At 37.6% G+C, this 13,567-nt stretch overlaps 4 protein-coding genes across 4 annotated transcripts; 2 read left to right on the forward strand and 2 right to left on the reverse strand. All coding sequences in view use genetic code 12, as the record gives it.

Annotated features, from left to right (window-relative positions):
- Positions 1-208: 208 nt before the first annotated feature.
- Positions 209-5,242, forward strand: DASC09_037000 (phospholipid-transporting P-type ATPase; the record flags this gene model as incomplete). The annotated part of the gene is made up of 1 exon (XM_064997299.1): positions 209-5,242. The coding sequence occupies one exon, from the start codon at positions 209-211 to the stop codon at positions 5,240-5,242; it is 5,034 nt and encodes a 1,677-aa protein (XP_064853371.1).
- Positions 5,243-5,764: 522 nt separating this feature from the next.
- Positions 5,765-7,401, forward strand: DASC09_037010 (uncharacterized protein; the record flags this gene model as incomplete). Its single annotated transcript, XM_064997300.1, has 2 exons — positions 5,765-5,801; positions 5,876-7,401. The coding sequence occupies 2 exons, from the start codon at positions 5,765-5,767 to the stop codon at positions 7,399-7,401; spliced, it is 1,563 nt and encodes a 520-aa protein (XP_064853372.1).
- A 669-nt stretch (positions 7,402-8,070) lies between these two features.
- Positions 8,071-8,862, reverse strand: DASC09_037020 (uncharacterized protein; the record flags this gene model as incomplete). The annotated part of the gene is made up of 1 exon (XM_064997301.1): positions 8,071-8,862. The coding sequence occupies one exon, from the start codon at positions 8,860-8,862 to the stop codon at positions 8,071-8,073; it is 792 nt and encodes a 263-aa protein (XP_064853373.1).
- A 1,254-nt stretch (positions 8,863-10,116) lies between these two features.
- DASC09_037030 (uncharacterized protein) lies at positions 10,117-13,389 on the reverse strand (the record flags this gene model as incomplete). The annotated part of the gene is made up of 1 exon (XM_064997302.1): positions 10,117-13,389. The coding sequence occupies one exon, from the start codon at positions 13,387-13,389 to the stop codon at positions 10,117-10,119; it is 3,273 nt and encodes a 1,090-aa protein (XP_064853374.1).
- Positions 13,390-13,567: the final 178 nt, after the last annotated feature.

Below are 13,567 nucleotides of genomic sequence, written 5' to 3' on the forward strand. Positions count from 1 at the left end.
CATCATTTCAGCAAATACATTAAAAAACAGTGAGTCAAATAACTTATATGAACTTCTTCTCCATATTCAGCTTAGCCACTCATTAACTAAATCTTCGCCGATTACCGTTCGAAAAAACAAAAACATACACACACACACACACACACGCTCTTCCTATTCCGATTCCAACTTTGCAATCTCATAGTTATACACATAAATATCTCGAAGGATGCCTACTGCTGGGAACAATAATCATAATGTCAATAATAACAAAGGTTTCACTAGGGATTTCCGAGAGTCTCTAGTTAAATCGCCGAACTACAGCAACCCTTTTGAATCAAGGGTCGGCACAAACAACAACTCCGAAAATGACGACAGTGATGCCGACAGTTTTGAGTTCCACGAGAGATCTTTTGATGAAAACGACAATAATAATGATAATATTATCCGGAACAACAATAATAAAGACAGTAGAAGGAAATCAGGGGTCTATAATGCCCAAAATACTGATGCCGAGTATGGCTTTTCTCAATCTGTGACATCACCAACAGTTTCCGAATTTTCATTTAGTCAGCGAGAACATTTTGACCCCGGTAATTTTGAGCCACCAAGAAAAAATCTCACAAGCAAGCATCAGATAAATACTTTCGGGCTAGGGAGTCTAAAGGAAGACGAATCAGTCGTCAGCTTTAATCGTGAACCTATGGAATATTCTTTATCCGAAGTGGGAACAACTAATGGAAGCTTAAGTGACGCAAGTAATCATTTGGCAAGAAACGGGACAATAATGAAAAAAAGTCGATGGGGTACTCAACGACATAAGTCAGGTAAACCAAAGAAACCTGTCAGGGCCAAAACCTTGCGTTGGAAACAGGATCCTGAAGGCATGGGAAGAAAAAATACTTTCAAAAAAACTTCCGTGGCCAGAAAATCGTCGGGCAATTCTGAAAAGCACTGGTTGGGCCATCAGAATACTGATAATAATATAAACTCAAATGATGATGACAATAAAGACGAAAAGAATAGAAGTTCGGAATTAAGAAATATCTACTTTAATTCCCCACTACCGAGAGAAATGGTAGATGATGAAGGTCTTCCAATTGTTGACTATGCCCGTAACAAGATCAAGACAACTAAGTATACTCCACTCACGTTTATTCCTAAAAATCTTTATCTTCAATTCGCCAACATTGCAAATATTTATTTCTTGGTCTTGATTATCTTGGGATTCTTCTCAATTTTTGGGGTTCCCAATCCTGGATTATCTACTGTTCCATTGATTGTTATTGTGTGTCTTACGGCAATCAAGGATGCGATTGAAGATTCAAGAAGAACTGGATCGGATATGGAATTGAATAATACCATCACTCATATTTTAAAAGGTATAGATAATCCTAATGTTTCGACTGACAACGTATCACTTTGGAGAAGATTCAAAAAACTAAATTCGCGATTATTATTCAGATTTATTGGTTTCAGTAAAAGTTTGTTTAATGAAGAAATAAAGGAACAAAGAAGACTTGAGAAATTGAAGAAAGAGAAAAAAATTGATGATGGTGCCATTGACCAGCGCAAATCCTTCGAGAGTTTCGAAACTCAAGCGCCTTATAATAATGGTAAGAGTATTCCAATGGAAGAGCTCAAATCTGTCAGAACAAGTGATACAACTTTCATTAGTGAACAAAAACCAACGAACCCTTTTGCAGGACCATCAGTTATTGACAAGTCTTTACCAACAAACGGACGCGCCCGTTTTGAAAAAGGTTATTGGAAAGAAATTGGCGTTGGGGATATCATCAGAATTCATAATAATGATGAAATTCCTGCCGACGTGGTGATTTTGTCTACCGCTGATGGTGATGGTGCTTGTTATGTGGAAACTAAGAATTTAGATGGTGAAACCAATTTGAAAGTCCGACAGTCTTTGAAATGTACCGCTGATTTAAAGCATTCAGTAGATTGTGAACAAGCCAAATTTTGGGTAGAAAGTGAAGGTCCTCACGCCAATTTATATTCTTATCAGGGTGTTTTCAAATATCATAATGATGATGGCGAAGTAGTGAATGACCCAATTAATATCAATAATATGTTACTTAGAGGGTGCTCTTTAAGAAATACAAAATGGGTTATTGGGATGGTGATTTTCACTGGTGATGACACCAAAATTATGTTGAACGCAGGTGTTACTCCAACGAAAGTTTCCAGAATATCAAGAGAGTTGAATTTCTCAGTTCTTTTAAACTTTGCTTTACTTTTTGTGTTGTGTATTATTGCCGGGATCGTTAATGGTGTGTATTATAATAAGTCTTCGGTGTCGCGGGATTATTATGAGTTCGGTACTATTGCCAGCACGCCGACTCTCAATGGTATTGTGACGTTTTTTGTTGCCGTTATTTTGTATCAATCTTTGGTTCCAATCTCGCTTTATATTTCCATCGAAATTATTAAGACTGCTCAAGCATTTTTCATTTACTCAGATGTGAAAATGTATTATGATAAATTAGATTTTCCATGTACTCCGAAATCTTGGACTATCTCAGATGACTTGGGTCAGATTGAGTACATCTTTAGTGACAAGACTGGGACGTTGACCCAAAACGTTATGGAATTTAAAAAATGTTCGATTAATGGAGTTTCTTACGGTAAGGCCTATACTGAAGCCTTGGCCGGGTTGAGAAAAAGACAAGGGATTGATGTGGAAACCGAAGGTGAAATTGAAAGAGCTGCAATTTCCAATGATAAGGAAATCATGATTAATGAGCTACACAAATTAGGTAAAAATTCTCAATTGATTGAAGATGAAATCACCTTTATTTCTAGTGAATTCGTTAAAGATTTACAAGGAAATAGAGGGGACGAGCAAAAGAGGGCCACTGAGCATTTTATGCTTTGCTTGGCTCTTTGTCATTCCGTGTTAGCTGAACCTGATAAGAAACATCCGGGCCGTATTGCCTTGAAAGCCCAATCTCCGGATGAAAGTGCCTTGGTAGGTACTTCCAGAGACGTTGGATTTGCATTTATTTCCAGAACTAAAAAAGGTGTAATCCTTGAAGTTCATGGTGTTCAAAAGGAATTTCAAATTTTGAATACTTTGGAATTCAATTCTACCAGAAAGAGAATGAGTGCCATCATCAAAATCCCTGCTAAAGATCCTAATGGCAAACCAAAAGCATTATTAATTTGTAAAGGTGCTGATTCGATCATTTATGGTCGGTTGAAAAAAGAATCGGATCAAAAATTGTTAGAAAAGACGGCTTTGCATTTAGAACAGTACGCCACAGAAGGTTTAAGAACTCTTTGTATTTCTCATAAAGAAATTGAATGGGACGAATATCTTGCTTGGAATAAGCTTCACGAAGATGCTTCTGCTGCCATTGAGGGTAGAGAAGAGAAAATGGAAGAAGTTGCTGATCAAATCGAAAGGGAATTGATTTTACTTGGTGGTACCGCTATTGAAGATAGATTACAAGACGGGGTTAGTGATTCCATTGCTCTTTTGGGCAGAGCTGGTATTAAGCTTTGGGTCTTGACTGGTGACAAAGTTGAAACAGCCATCAACATTGGGTTTTCATGTAATTTATTGAACAATGACATGGATCTTCTTGTCATTAAAGACAGTGGTGAAGATGCGGAAAAGTTATCAGGAGAAAGGGCTCCTCAGAAAGTTGTTGCTGCGTTGATCGACAAATACTTGCAAGAGAAATTTCTGATGACTGGTTCTATGGAAGAGTTACATTACGCCAAAGATGACCACAACCCGCCAACTGGTAATTTTGGGTTAATCATTGACGGTAGTGCTCTCAAAATTGCATTAAACTCAAAATTGAGAATGAAGTTCTTATTATTGTGTAAACGATGCAAAGCTGTTTTGTGTTGCCGTGTTTCTCCAGCTCAAAAGGCTGCAGTGGTCACCTTGGTTAAGGAAACCCTTGATGTTATGACTTTGGCTATTGGAGATGGTTCTAATGATGTTGCTATGATTCAATCTGCTGATGTTGGCGTGGGTATTGCTGGTGAGGAAGGTAGACAAGCGGTTATGTCTTCAGATTATGCAGTTGGTCAATTCAGGTTTTTGGTTAGATTATTATTAGTTCATGGTAGATGGTCATACAAACGGTTGGCAGAAATGATTCCATGTTTCTTTTTCAAAAACGTCATTTTCACGCTAGCATTATTTTGGTTCGGGATTTACAGTAATTTTGATGGTTCTTATTTGTTTGAGTATACCTATTTGATGTTCTATAACTTGGCATTCACTTCTTTACCAGTCATTTTATTAGGGGTGTTTGATCAAGATGTCAGCGATGTTATCTCTCTCTTGGTTCCACAACTATATAGAAGTGGTATCTTGAGAAGCGAATGGAGTCCTCATAAATTCTTATGGTATATGTTTGACGCGTTGTACCAATCTGTGATTTCGTTCTTCTTCCCATATCTCGTGTATTGTAAAGGTGGGTTTATTGGTTCTAATGGGTTAACATTGATTCATAGATACTGGATGGGTTCATTTGTGGTGGCCATTTCTGCATCAGCTTGCGATATTTACATCTTGATGCATCAATATAGATGGGATTGGATTTCTTTATTGTTCTGCTCGTTATCGATTTTAGTGATTTTTGGTTGGACAGGTGTTTGGTCTTCTAGCACGTATTCTGGAGAATTTTACAAGTCTGCCGCCCAGATATATGGAGCTACTTCATTCTGGGCTTGTTTCTTTATTGGGATCGTTATTTGTTTATTACCTAGATTCTCCTATGACTCGTTGCAGAGATTGCTTAATCCTAAGGATATTGATATCATCAGAGAATGTGCGGCTCGTGGTGACTTCAGCCAATATCCTGATGATTACGACCCAACTGATTTGAGCAAGAAAAAAATCAGCAAATATAGCCAAGATGCTTTCACTGAAAACCAAATGAAGTTCAATGATTCTGCTGATATCGAGGTAGGCACGTATTTGGATGATGATAGCCGGTCAGTGCACACCCAGGAGATTCAAATGGATTATATTGATAATTCTGGAGGAAAGAAGAATTTGACTGAAAGAATCGCCAACAGCGCTACCGGAGTTTTCAATAGAAACAAGGGTAAGGCAAAAAGTCGTGGTAGAACCTCGTTAGACTTTACTCGGTCAGAGATGTTGGGCAATGATGAATTGGAACCAACGATGTCGTACGTTAGGGGAAGAGCATCTTTGGACATTCCAGGGGTGAATGTTGCCAATCAATTGATTGCCACTAGAAGTAGGTCGAATAATCAGTGATTTTTTTTTTCTAGGGATGACCAGTTTTACTATAACTATATTGATTATTATTTTCGAAATTTGTATTATTTTTTTAAATGTTATGTTATATTTTTTTCTTTCTCTTCTGTTTCTTCTGCTGTAGCTTACTACTTTTGTAGGTAGAAAGGGATCTCCGCATGATGACATAGTATCATTTCTTGGATATCTATGTTAGAATTTAGTGAGTGGGTGAAATGAAACCAATTGCTTGATTGAATAATTACTCAGCTCTTGCGATCAAAGAGTAATTAAAACAGGAAATAGAAAAATATATTGCTATTATTTTGGCAGTCCAACTAGATCTAATCTAATAGGGCATAGGGTGGAACAAAAAATAAATGGAAAAGGACAACATAGGGATTTCCTTTAATCATATAGTTGCAATATACCATCCTAACGGGGCCTTTAAAGTCACGTGTATATCGGGGTACATCTGAAAGGCAATTTTGTGGAGAGCATCATCTTCAACCACGATCAAGTATCCGATTGATTAATTCAAAGATGAGCCATATTCAAGCTATACCATTTAGACTTGTTGGTATGTGTTTATTTATTTGAGCTTCCTGTTTGTTGCAGTTTTTTCTTGTCTTTTTCACTAACCTCATTGCTCAGGTGATCCAGGGATTCTTTCTGATGAACATGATGATGTTGATTTGGTCCTTTTAAAGGCACAGAAACTGGCATTATTATATGCTTTCCCTAATGAGCGGGATAAGGTGAGCCATATAGATATCAATATTGTTATTGCTGCAGATGGCATGTTTTACTTAAACAGGACTCTTAAAGAGCGAGAATTGGATCGTTCGTACCGTGCTTTGTCCGATGAAATGCTGCAGAATATTAGCCTTGAGCAATTCAGAGAAATATTTAGAAGACTATTACTCCATTATGATAAGTCAGTCGAGGATTACGGATTGGACGAAGAAAATATGTTGGGAGGCTATTTTTTGGAATCGGAGCTTATTGTCCTTCCTGGAGGGACCAGTCATTACAAATTATGGCTCAACATGAGATCGAAGGGGAAGAAGAACCCATCCCCGGTTAAATCAGAAAGGAAAAGCGTTTTTTCATTTCTCAGTGTGGATAAACATGTTTGTGAATTCACATTAGGATTTGATGATGAGTTGGTTGATTCCAAAGGGGATCCGATTGATACTGATGAGCTTCCGGGACTGACTGGATATGCTATTGCGTCGTGCGAGGAGAACAAGAGACATGTTTTTGACAAATTGAAATACCAAATTACTCAGAAAGTACAAGATAGGAAAATAAAAGAGTTAACGGATAGCGTGTCAGCAATAAAAGATCAGTACCAACAGGACTTGGCCAAAGTGCAATATACTGCCCTCAGACTTGTAAATTCCAAAAAACAGATGATTGCTAAGTTAATTGAATTTTTAGAAGGAGCAGATATTGACATTGATGATAATGAAGTTATTGAAATTATCAATGATAAAGATGTCTTACATTCCAAAGTCCAGAAAACCATTATTGATGAGGACGAGGATGAAGAGGATGATGAGACTATGAGTGAAGGGGAGGAACCAACGGGAGAATCTTCACAGGGTAAAAACGGAGCGAAAAAAAGAAAAATGAAAACAAAATCAAAGAAGAAAGACAAGCCTGAACTCTCTAGAAAGATCAATCCATTCAGGAATAGGGTGATTACTCGAAAGAAGGAGGTTCCATTCTCCATGAGCTCAACGAAATCTGGGTATGAAGAATATAGCGATGGAGAAGGGAATAAAACTGAGGCTAGTACCAATGCTAGTGAGAGCGCTAGTACAGAAGTTTCCTCCTCAAATGAAGATGAACTAGAGCTCCATGAAATGAACCCGATAAAAAGAGCAGCTGCCAGCCAAGAGAAATCGCCTTCTAAGATTCAATTCAGACCAAAGTATAGCACTACTGCCAATGATTTGGGAAAGAGAAAGTTGAAAAACGAGTTTCAATTTGCCCATGGAAAATTTAAAGAAAAGAAAAAGGAACGAGTCATTGACCAGGATGGCGATGAAGACATGAGTGTACTTTCATCGGAGCAGGATACTAGTCGCATAAACAATGGAAAAACTGAAAGCATTGCTGAATGCGACGATGGAATGACAGATGTCTCAACCTCTGAATCAGATGGAAATTGATCTTATTACTTTATAGCCTTTTTTGTTGTTTCTTTTCGAATGCCGTTTACGTATTTATTATTGTATATTAGTTGTATGTTAATGAGACTTTTCCTATTTTTATATCCCTGATGGAGAGACATATATATTGTAAGATAACCACTATAAGGAAGCTTTTCATTTGAATTACTTCTAAATATCTTGAAGTTCCAGTTCACATTGTTAGTGATTTGAAATGACAAAGAAGACTACAGCTATATTGAAACCGAGGGACCAAAGTCAGATTGTTAAAAAAAAAAAGTTTTTTTGATTCGCTTCTGAGACCATTATTTTGACCGATTTTTACCGTCACCATTAATCCTGGATTGAAGAATATTAGTTGACTCCGGGGATTATGGGTCTCTCAGCAAACCATGTAATTTATTTTTAAATATAATTATATATAAAAATGATAAGAGGGTGATTAATAATTAAGCTGTAAATTATTAGCAGTTTTTGGAGGAAAATGTATAGCAATAATAATCTAATAGTATAGTGATAATAATATAACGTGGGTTGCGTCACGGCCATCTGAGACACATAGCTGGCTATAGCGAAAACTTGATAATGTTAGGCCTGGCCCACGGAGAAAGAAAACACAGTAAAAGAAACAACAACAACAATAACATGAGAATTAGAACACTGTGTTATTTATAAAGTATCGACATGAAAATGATCCAGCATCCAATGACGGAAATAATCAAGGTACGATAAGAACCCACCTTCTGCTGATTCATTTACCAAAGGTACGAATTTCGAGCAGTATCCGCATTTGGCACCGTACTTCAACTTCAATTTAGGATTAAAAGTCGGGGTGGCTTTTCTTAGTGGGGACTTTAGTTGCGGTTCACAGTTAAAACAGTTATCGTCTAAAATGACGAGTCCTGATTCGTCTGAGTAATCATGGTCTTCTTGGTACTTTAATTGCAACGAGTTCCGCCGCCGATCTTTTTTGGAATAGTTTTTAATGGAAAGGTTGTAATTATGACAGTCAGATGGGATCATCAACTTGAAATAACCAAATTCATAAGGCCTGTGGATATCTTGACCTTTGATATCAAGACCTAATTTCTCAAAGTATTTGGAAATATATTTTTCATTGGGGAAATTGGCTGGCCCAAGGTCATAATTGGGGTCTATTGGCAGTAACTGGTCCCAAGGAATGATGAGTTTGTAAAAATGACTGAACTCGTAGACGTTGGTGAATGGCAGATCAAAGTTCCTAGAAAAAGAATCGGTATTGTTGTAGTATAGTAATGCCATGAGGATCAGTTTCTTCAGTTTCCGCAGTTTTGTTGGTTTGAACGAGGGGCTGCTGGACGATGTTGTTGATGTTGTCGATAATGAAGATGAGGTCAGCCTTCTTGTTGATGACGTTGGAGGTGATTGGTGGTTTGTATATGACTGGCTGGTGTATTGGCCAAACTTTGGAAACGAGATCATTTTGAAACTGCGATATGGAGGGCTGTATTAAAAAATAGTGATTAAAATGGACAATAATAATAATAATGCCAATAAGAAGAAGAAGTGCCTAGCGTATATATATACATATATAGCACAAAGCATACCTTGAAAAAGGGCTAAATGAATGGATGCTTAACTAAATCGATGGGTCAGCCGACCAAGTCAAAGATTTACGGATCAGCAACGCAAACAAAATTAGGGCGAATAGAAAGCAGACAGAGATAATGTTTCAGGATAAGAAGAAGAAGAAGAAGAAAAAAAAAAAAATAGCCAAATAAATACACCTCCGTCAAATATATATTATGGCTGACCCGGGGAGGATTTTATCTCATTTCATTTCTTTTTATGGGCATCTTATTTGGGGCGCTTTTTTTTTTGTAGGGAAGAAGCCGAGTGTTTGTTTTGGCTGAGGTGAGACACCGCCGTGTGGGTGGTTGAGAAATCTTTCTTCTGAGAGAATTCATGTCAATACATTGCAACTGTTGCAAATAAGGAAACAAAGCAGTGTATATTCATTCGAAACAACCCCATTCTGTAACCCGCTGGCTGGCCACCATGGTGATCACCTCTGGCTTATCAATAATCACCGCTTCGCTCATGTTGACTTGACACCGACAACACCCGCACTATTGGTATACCATTTCCTGATTGGGAATATTAGTATACAAGTCAACTACGGGTATCCGTAACTATAAACCATGTCTGTACTCAGGTCTGTTGTTAGATAAAGGGTCAGTTTCACGTCTCATCTGGTATGCTCGGGATACATACGCATACCTTCCCCGTCTGGCCTAGAATATAGATAATAATAAACGCGAACTTGTAATTGATCAATAATCAAAGGAAACTAATGCCCAGTTACGAATTTATGATAGTACATGAAATGACTGTGCAGCGATTAAAAGAGGAATACCAATGATGATTCCAAGATGAAGAACTTGTCAAGAAAATGAAGAACATGAAAACGTTAATAAAAAAAAAATAAGAACATGAGAAACAGAAACGTACCAAAAGTCTATGATGTAATAATAAAAAAAAAAAAGAAACTCAAATGAAATGACAGCGAATAATTAAAAATCTTAATTCATGAGAAGAAAAAATGATAAGGTGGCGGAAACACGCCATCAAAAAAATCATCGGTGTAACTTTCTTTAACAGAAATTTCTGGCAATAGATCTTTTGTGCTCACGAAAAAACAAAACACCTTGATATATGATTGAACAAAATATAGAATTAGAAAAGATTCCGAAGATTCATATTTGAGAGGCTCTGCTTTATAGACTTCTTTCCATTTTCATTGGAAGCCCCGTTATTAATTTTATCTTCTCCGTTATTTATGACTGGGTTCTGGAGGTTGCTGATTTTTCTCTTCTTTTGACGTGCTGGGTGATACTTCACACGATTATTGACAATATCAGAATATGGGTTCCCAGGATCAAAATAGAATGGACATACATCAACCAGAGAGGTACCAGTAGATGAGATCATGGAAGACGAGCTTGACTCATTCAACCCATACGGAGATAATCCAGAAGTAGCAGAACCAGAAACAGCAGAGCCACAACCAGAGACGGAATGTGATGCCAGTGGAGAAGGGCTATGAGATGTTTTCTCGACAGCAAGCGAAGACTTTTTATGTCTCAAGTAAGTCATATGATTGCCTTTGGAGTTATGATGGATGGTTAGGTTATTTGATTTGGAAGATGTGAAACCCGAAATCTCTTTTGTAAACAGTGATATGCTTGGTTTGATAGAATTGCTGGTAAATTTATTAATTTGGGCGTTGATACTTTTGAAAGTCATCAGCAATCCATGTGGCAGAATTTTTTGATTTTCATATTCTAAAGAATCATTTCCATTTGTACCAGCGCTACCTGTGCTGTCCATACTGTCCATGCCATTTTTTTGGTTAGCAGGCAATGTATCACCAGAGACATCCTTCATATTGAAGAGTTCCTGCCCATCGCAAACAGGAGCAACAATATCAATCTTAGACTTGGAGGTCAAAGGTGTTTGATTATTAGCGCAAATAGTTGCTGTAGTGTTGCTATTGATTTTAGGCTGCAAGTTTCTTCCTAAGAGGGTATGATCACTTACCAAATCACTCTTGTCTGAAGTTATAGAAAATACCTCGAAAAGAGATTTAACATTCAATGATGATCCAAGAGACCGGAGCTGAGGTGTAGAAAATTCATTTTTGAGAGATGCAGATTGCTGGTTATCAGTAACTGACACGCAACCTGATACATTGCTTGAATCATTTTTAAATTCACATGCCTCATCATCATTAACAACGGGCTCTGGAGCTTTGAAGTAATCTGACTCAAGAGGCTTTAGATTTTTGTTATTAAGGGAAGATCCATCAAATGTAGAAGGAATCAGAGGACTAGCTGGTTCAGACCTCTTATTAAAAAAATTGAGCCCTTTTGGAGCAGACGGCCAATATAAATTTGTAAGAGCGGGTGAATTAATAGGAGAGTTAGATGGCATTTGAGCAGGATCACGATTGAGATAAGTGTTCATGCTCTGGTCAGTGGCATCCTCAAGAAATTTATTATTATTAAGGAGGAAATCCCTATGTTGCATTGGTCCCGATGAATTATTTCGTGAATTTGAAGCTAAAGACAGTTGACGAATTTTTGACAAATTATCAAAAGAAAATGACAGATTGACATCTGATGGAGTTGGAGAACTAAGTGATGTGGTGGTGTTGTGTGAAAAGATTGGGTTTAGATCGTCACGTACCAGAGATGAAATGGTGGATTTGGGATAATCTTCTAGATACTGTTGAGGAAAAATTGGTTGAGGTGGAGCCAGATTATTGATTTGTGAATCTAATTGTTTCTCATCTTCACTGAAGAAATATTCCACCTCATTATCATGAATCCTGGAAGATATCATTGCTTCTTGAAGATGCTTTACTTCATCATCTTCCTCTAAAATACCGCTGTTTAATGATACAGAGGAGTCATCTAAGAAAGCAGTAATACGAGAATACCCTTCCGCAGTGAAAAAGTCAACCAGATTGCTATCATCATCAGAATCAACATTATGTGAGATATCGAGTTTCTTTGCTGCGGCAGTAATGGCGGTTTGTTCATCTGGATTTTCCTTTGAAAATTTTAGCCCATTGTGCTTATCATCAACATTTTCATTTTTCATTTCCAATTCAGTACCTCTGGTATCTTCATCACAAGCAATTAGATCTTGGATATTGCCGACACTGCTAGTTGTTGATATATGATTATAACGAGGATTTGTAGATGTATTATTGGTATATCTAGAAACTTCAGTATCATCACCATCACCCAAAACTATGGTAGTATTGGTGGCTAGCGATGTTCGAGCGCCCCGGCTTGATGTTGTCATGAGGCGATGTAACGATTCGTTTCTAGAAAGGCTGGATGATGACAAAAGACGATGTAATAAATGAGTTGGTTGTGTTGAATTTGAGTTTTCTGGCAATTTATGAGGAGTCGATTGAGGAGTTGAGTCTTTGGAGGAAGTAACAAGAGGTTGTTCAGGTTCCGGAGGCTGACTGGCCTGTAGATTGTCATAAATGACCTGGACGATATCATCTACGTTTCTTTCGGAGTATCGGAGAGCATTTTCTGCTAAAAACTTGTAGTAATAGTTACCATAACTCAGATCATCCGCTGATATAAACATGAATGGGCGAAATTCGGAGCTAAGATCCTGGTCATAATAATAATCAAAAACTTGAGGAGGAGCCCATTCAGAAAGACGTTGAATATTTTCGAGATACGCCATGTCACGAATGACAATCTGGTTCAAAAGGCCCAAATCTTTGAAGTAAGCGCCAACAGCCTGCTCAGACTCAGAATAAGATGGAAGACTATTGTCTATATCATCTATTGGTTGCTCGGGAAATATTAGTTGGCCATGTGAAAGTTGAAGTTTTGGATCTAGTTGATGATAAAATAAATCGTAGCCTGTGTCAAGAATAGGAATCGTATCATGGTCATATGGAGAACTTGGTGTTTTCGATGTGCCAGTTTCTTTGAGGATTTTTGGTAATTGTTTACCCACTGCATGGGCATATCTTATAGCGCTAATAAGTGATGCAATATCAATTGTTCTTCGGCGAGATTTAGATGATATTAGAAGCCTAGAATAAGATAACCCCAAGTTCAGGTTTTGGGCATGGAACAATATCTCAACCGACGAATCAGGATTGCCAATCAGGCATTTTTCAACCTGTTTTATTGGTAGCCCAAAGGCATAGGAAAGCTGGAAAGATTTCTCGGCAAATGGGATGACAATAATTCTGAGGGTCGTAAGATAAACAAGACAATATTGATGATCAGATTTTGCATAGAAGTCGAATAAACAAGATGGCGAAGGTTGTTGCAGAATTTCTTGGAATGGTATAGAAATACCTAACGAGGAAGGATTCGTGGGTAGTAAAACACACAGCCTTACTGGAGTGAGCTTGAGGATAAGCTCCTGGGGAAAAAGGATTGGTTTGGGGATAGCAAAGCTCATTGAAGGAGCTGAATATATATGGTACAAGCCGGAGAGTGATGGTCCAAGATGCTTAATTAACGAATGAGCTGTGTGTCCATAAAATAAATAACGAAGGATAGTGAAAGAAGATGGTAAAGATTGAAAGCAACCAAACAAAGATGTTTTCTATAATACAACAACTTCCATGAAATGAGTG

The sequence above is a fragment of the Saccharomycopsis crataegensis genome (assembly GCF_037102585.1).
Source record: "Saccharomycopsis crataegensis DNA, jcf7180000000084, whole genome shotgun sequence".
Taxonomy (NCBI): domain Eukaryota; kingdom Fungi; phylum Ascomycota; class Saccharomycetes; order Ascoideales; family Saccharomycopsidaceae; genus Saccharomycopsis; species Saccharomycopsis crataegensis.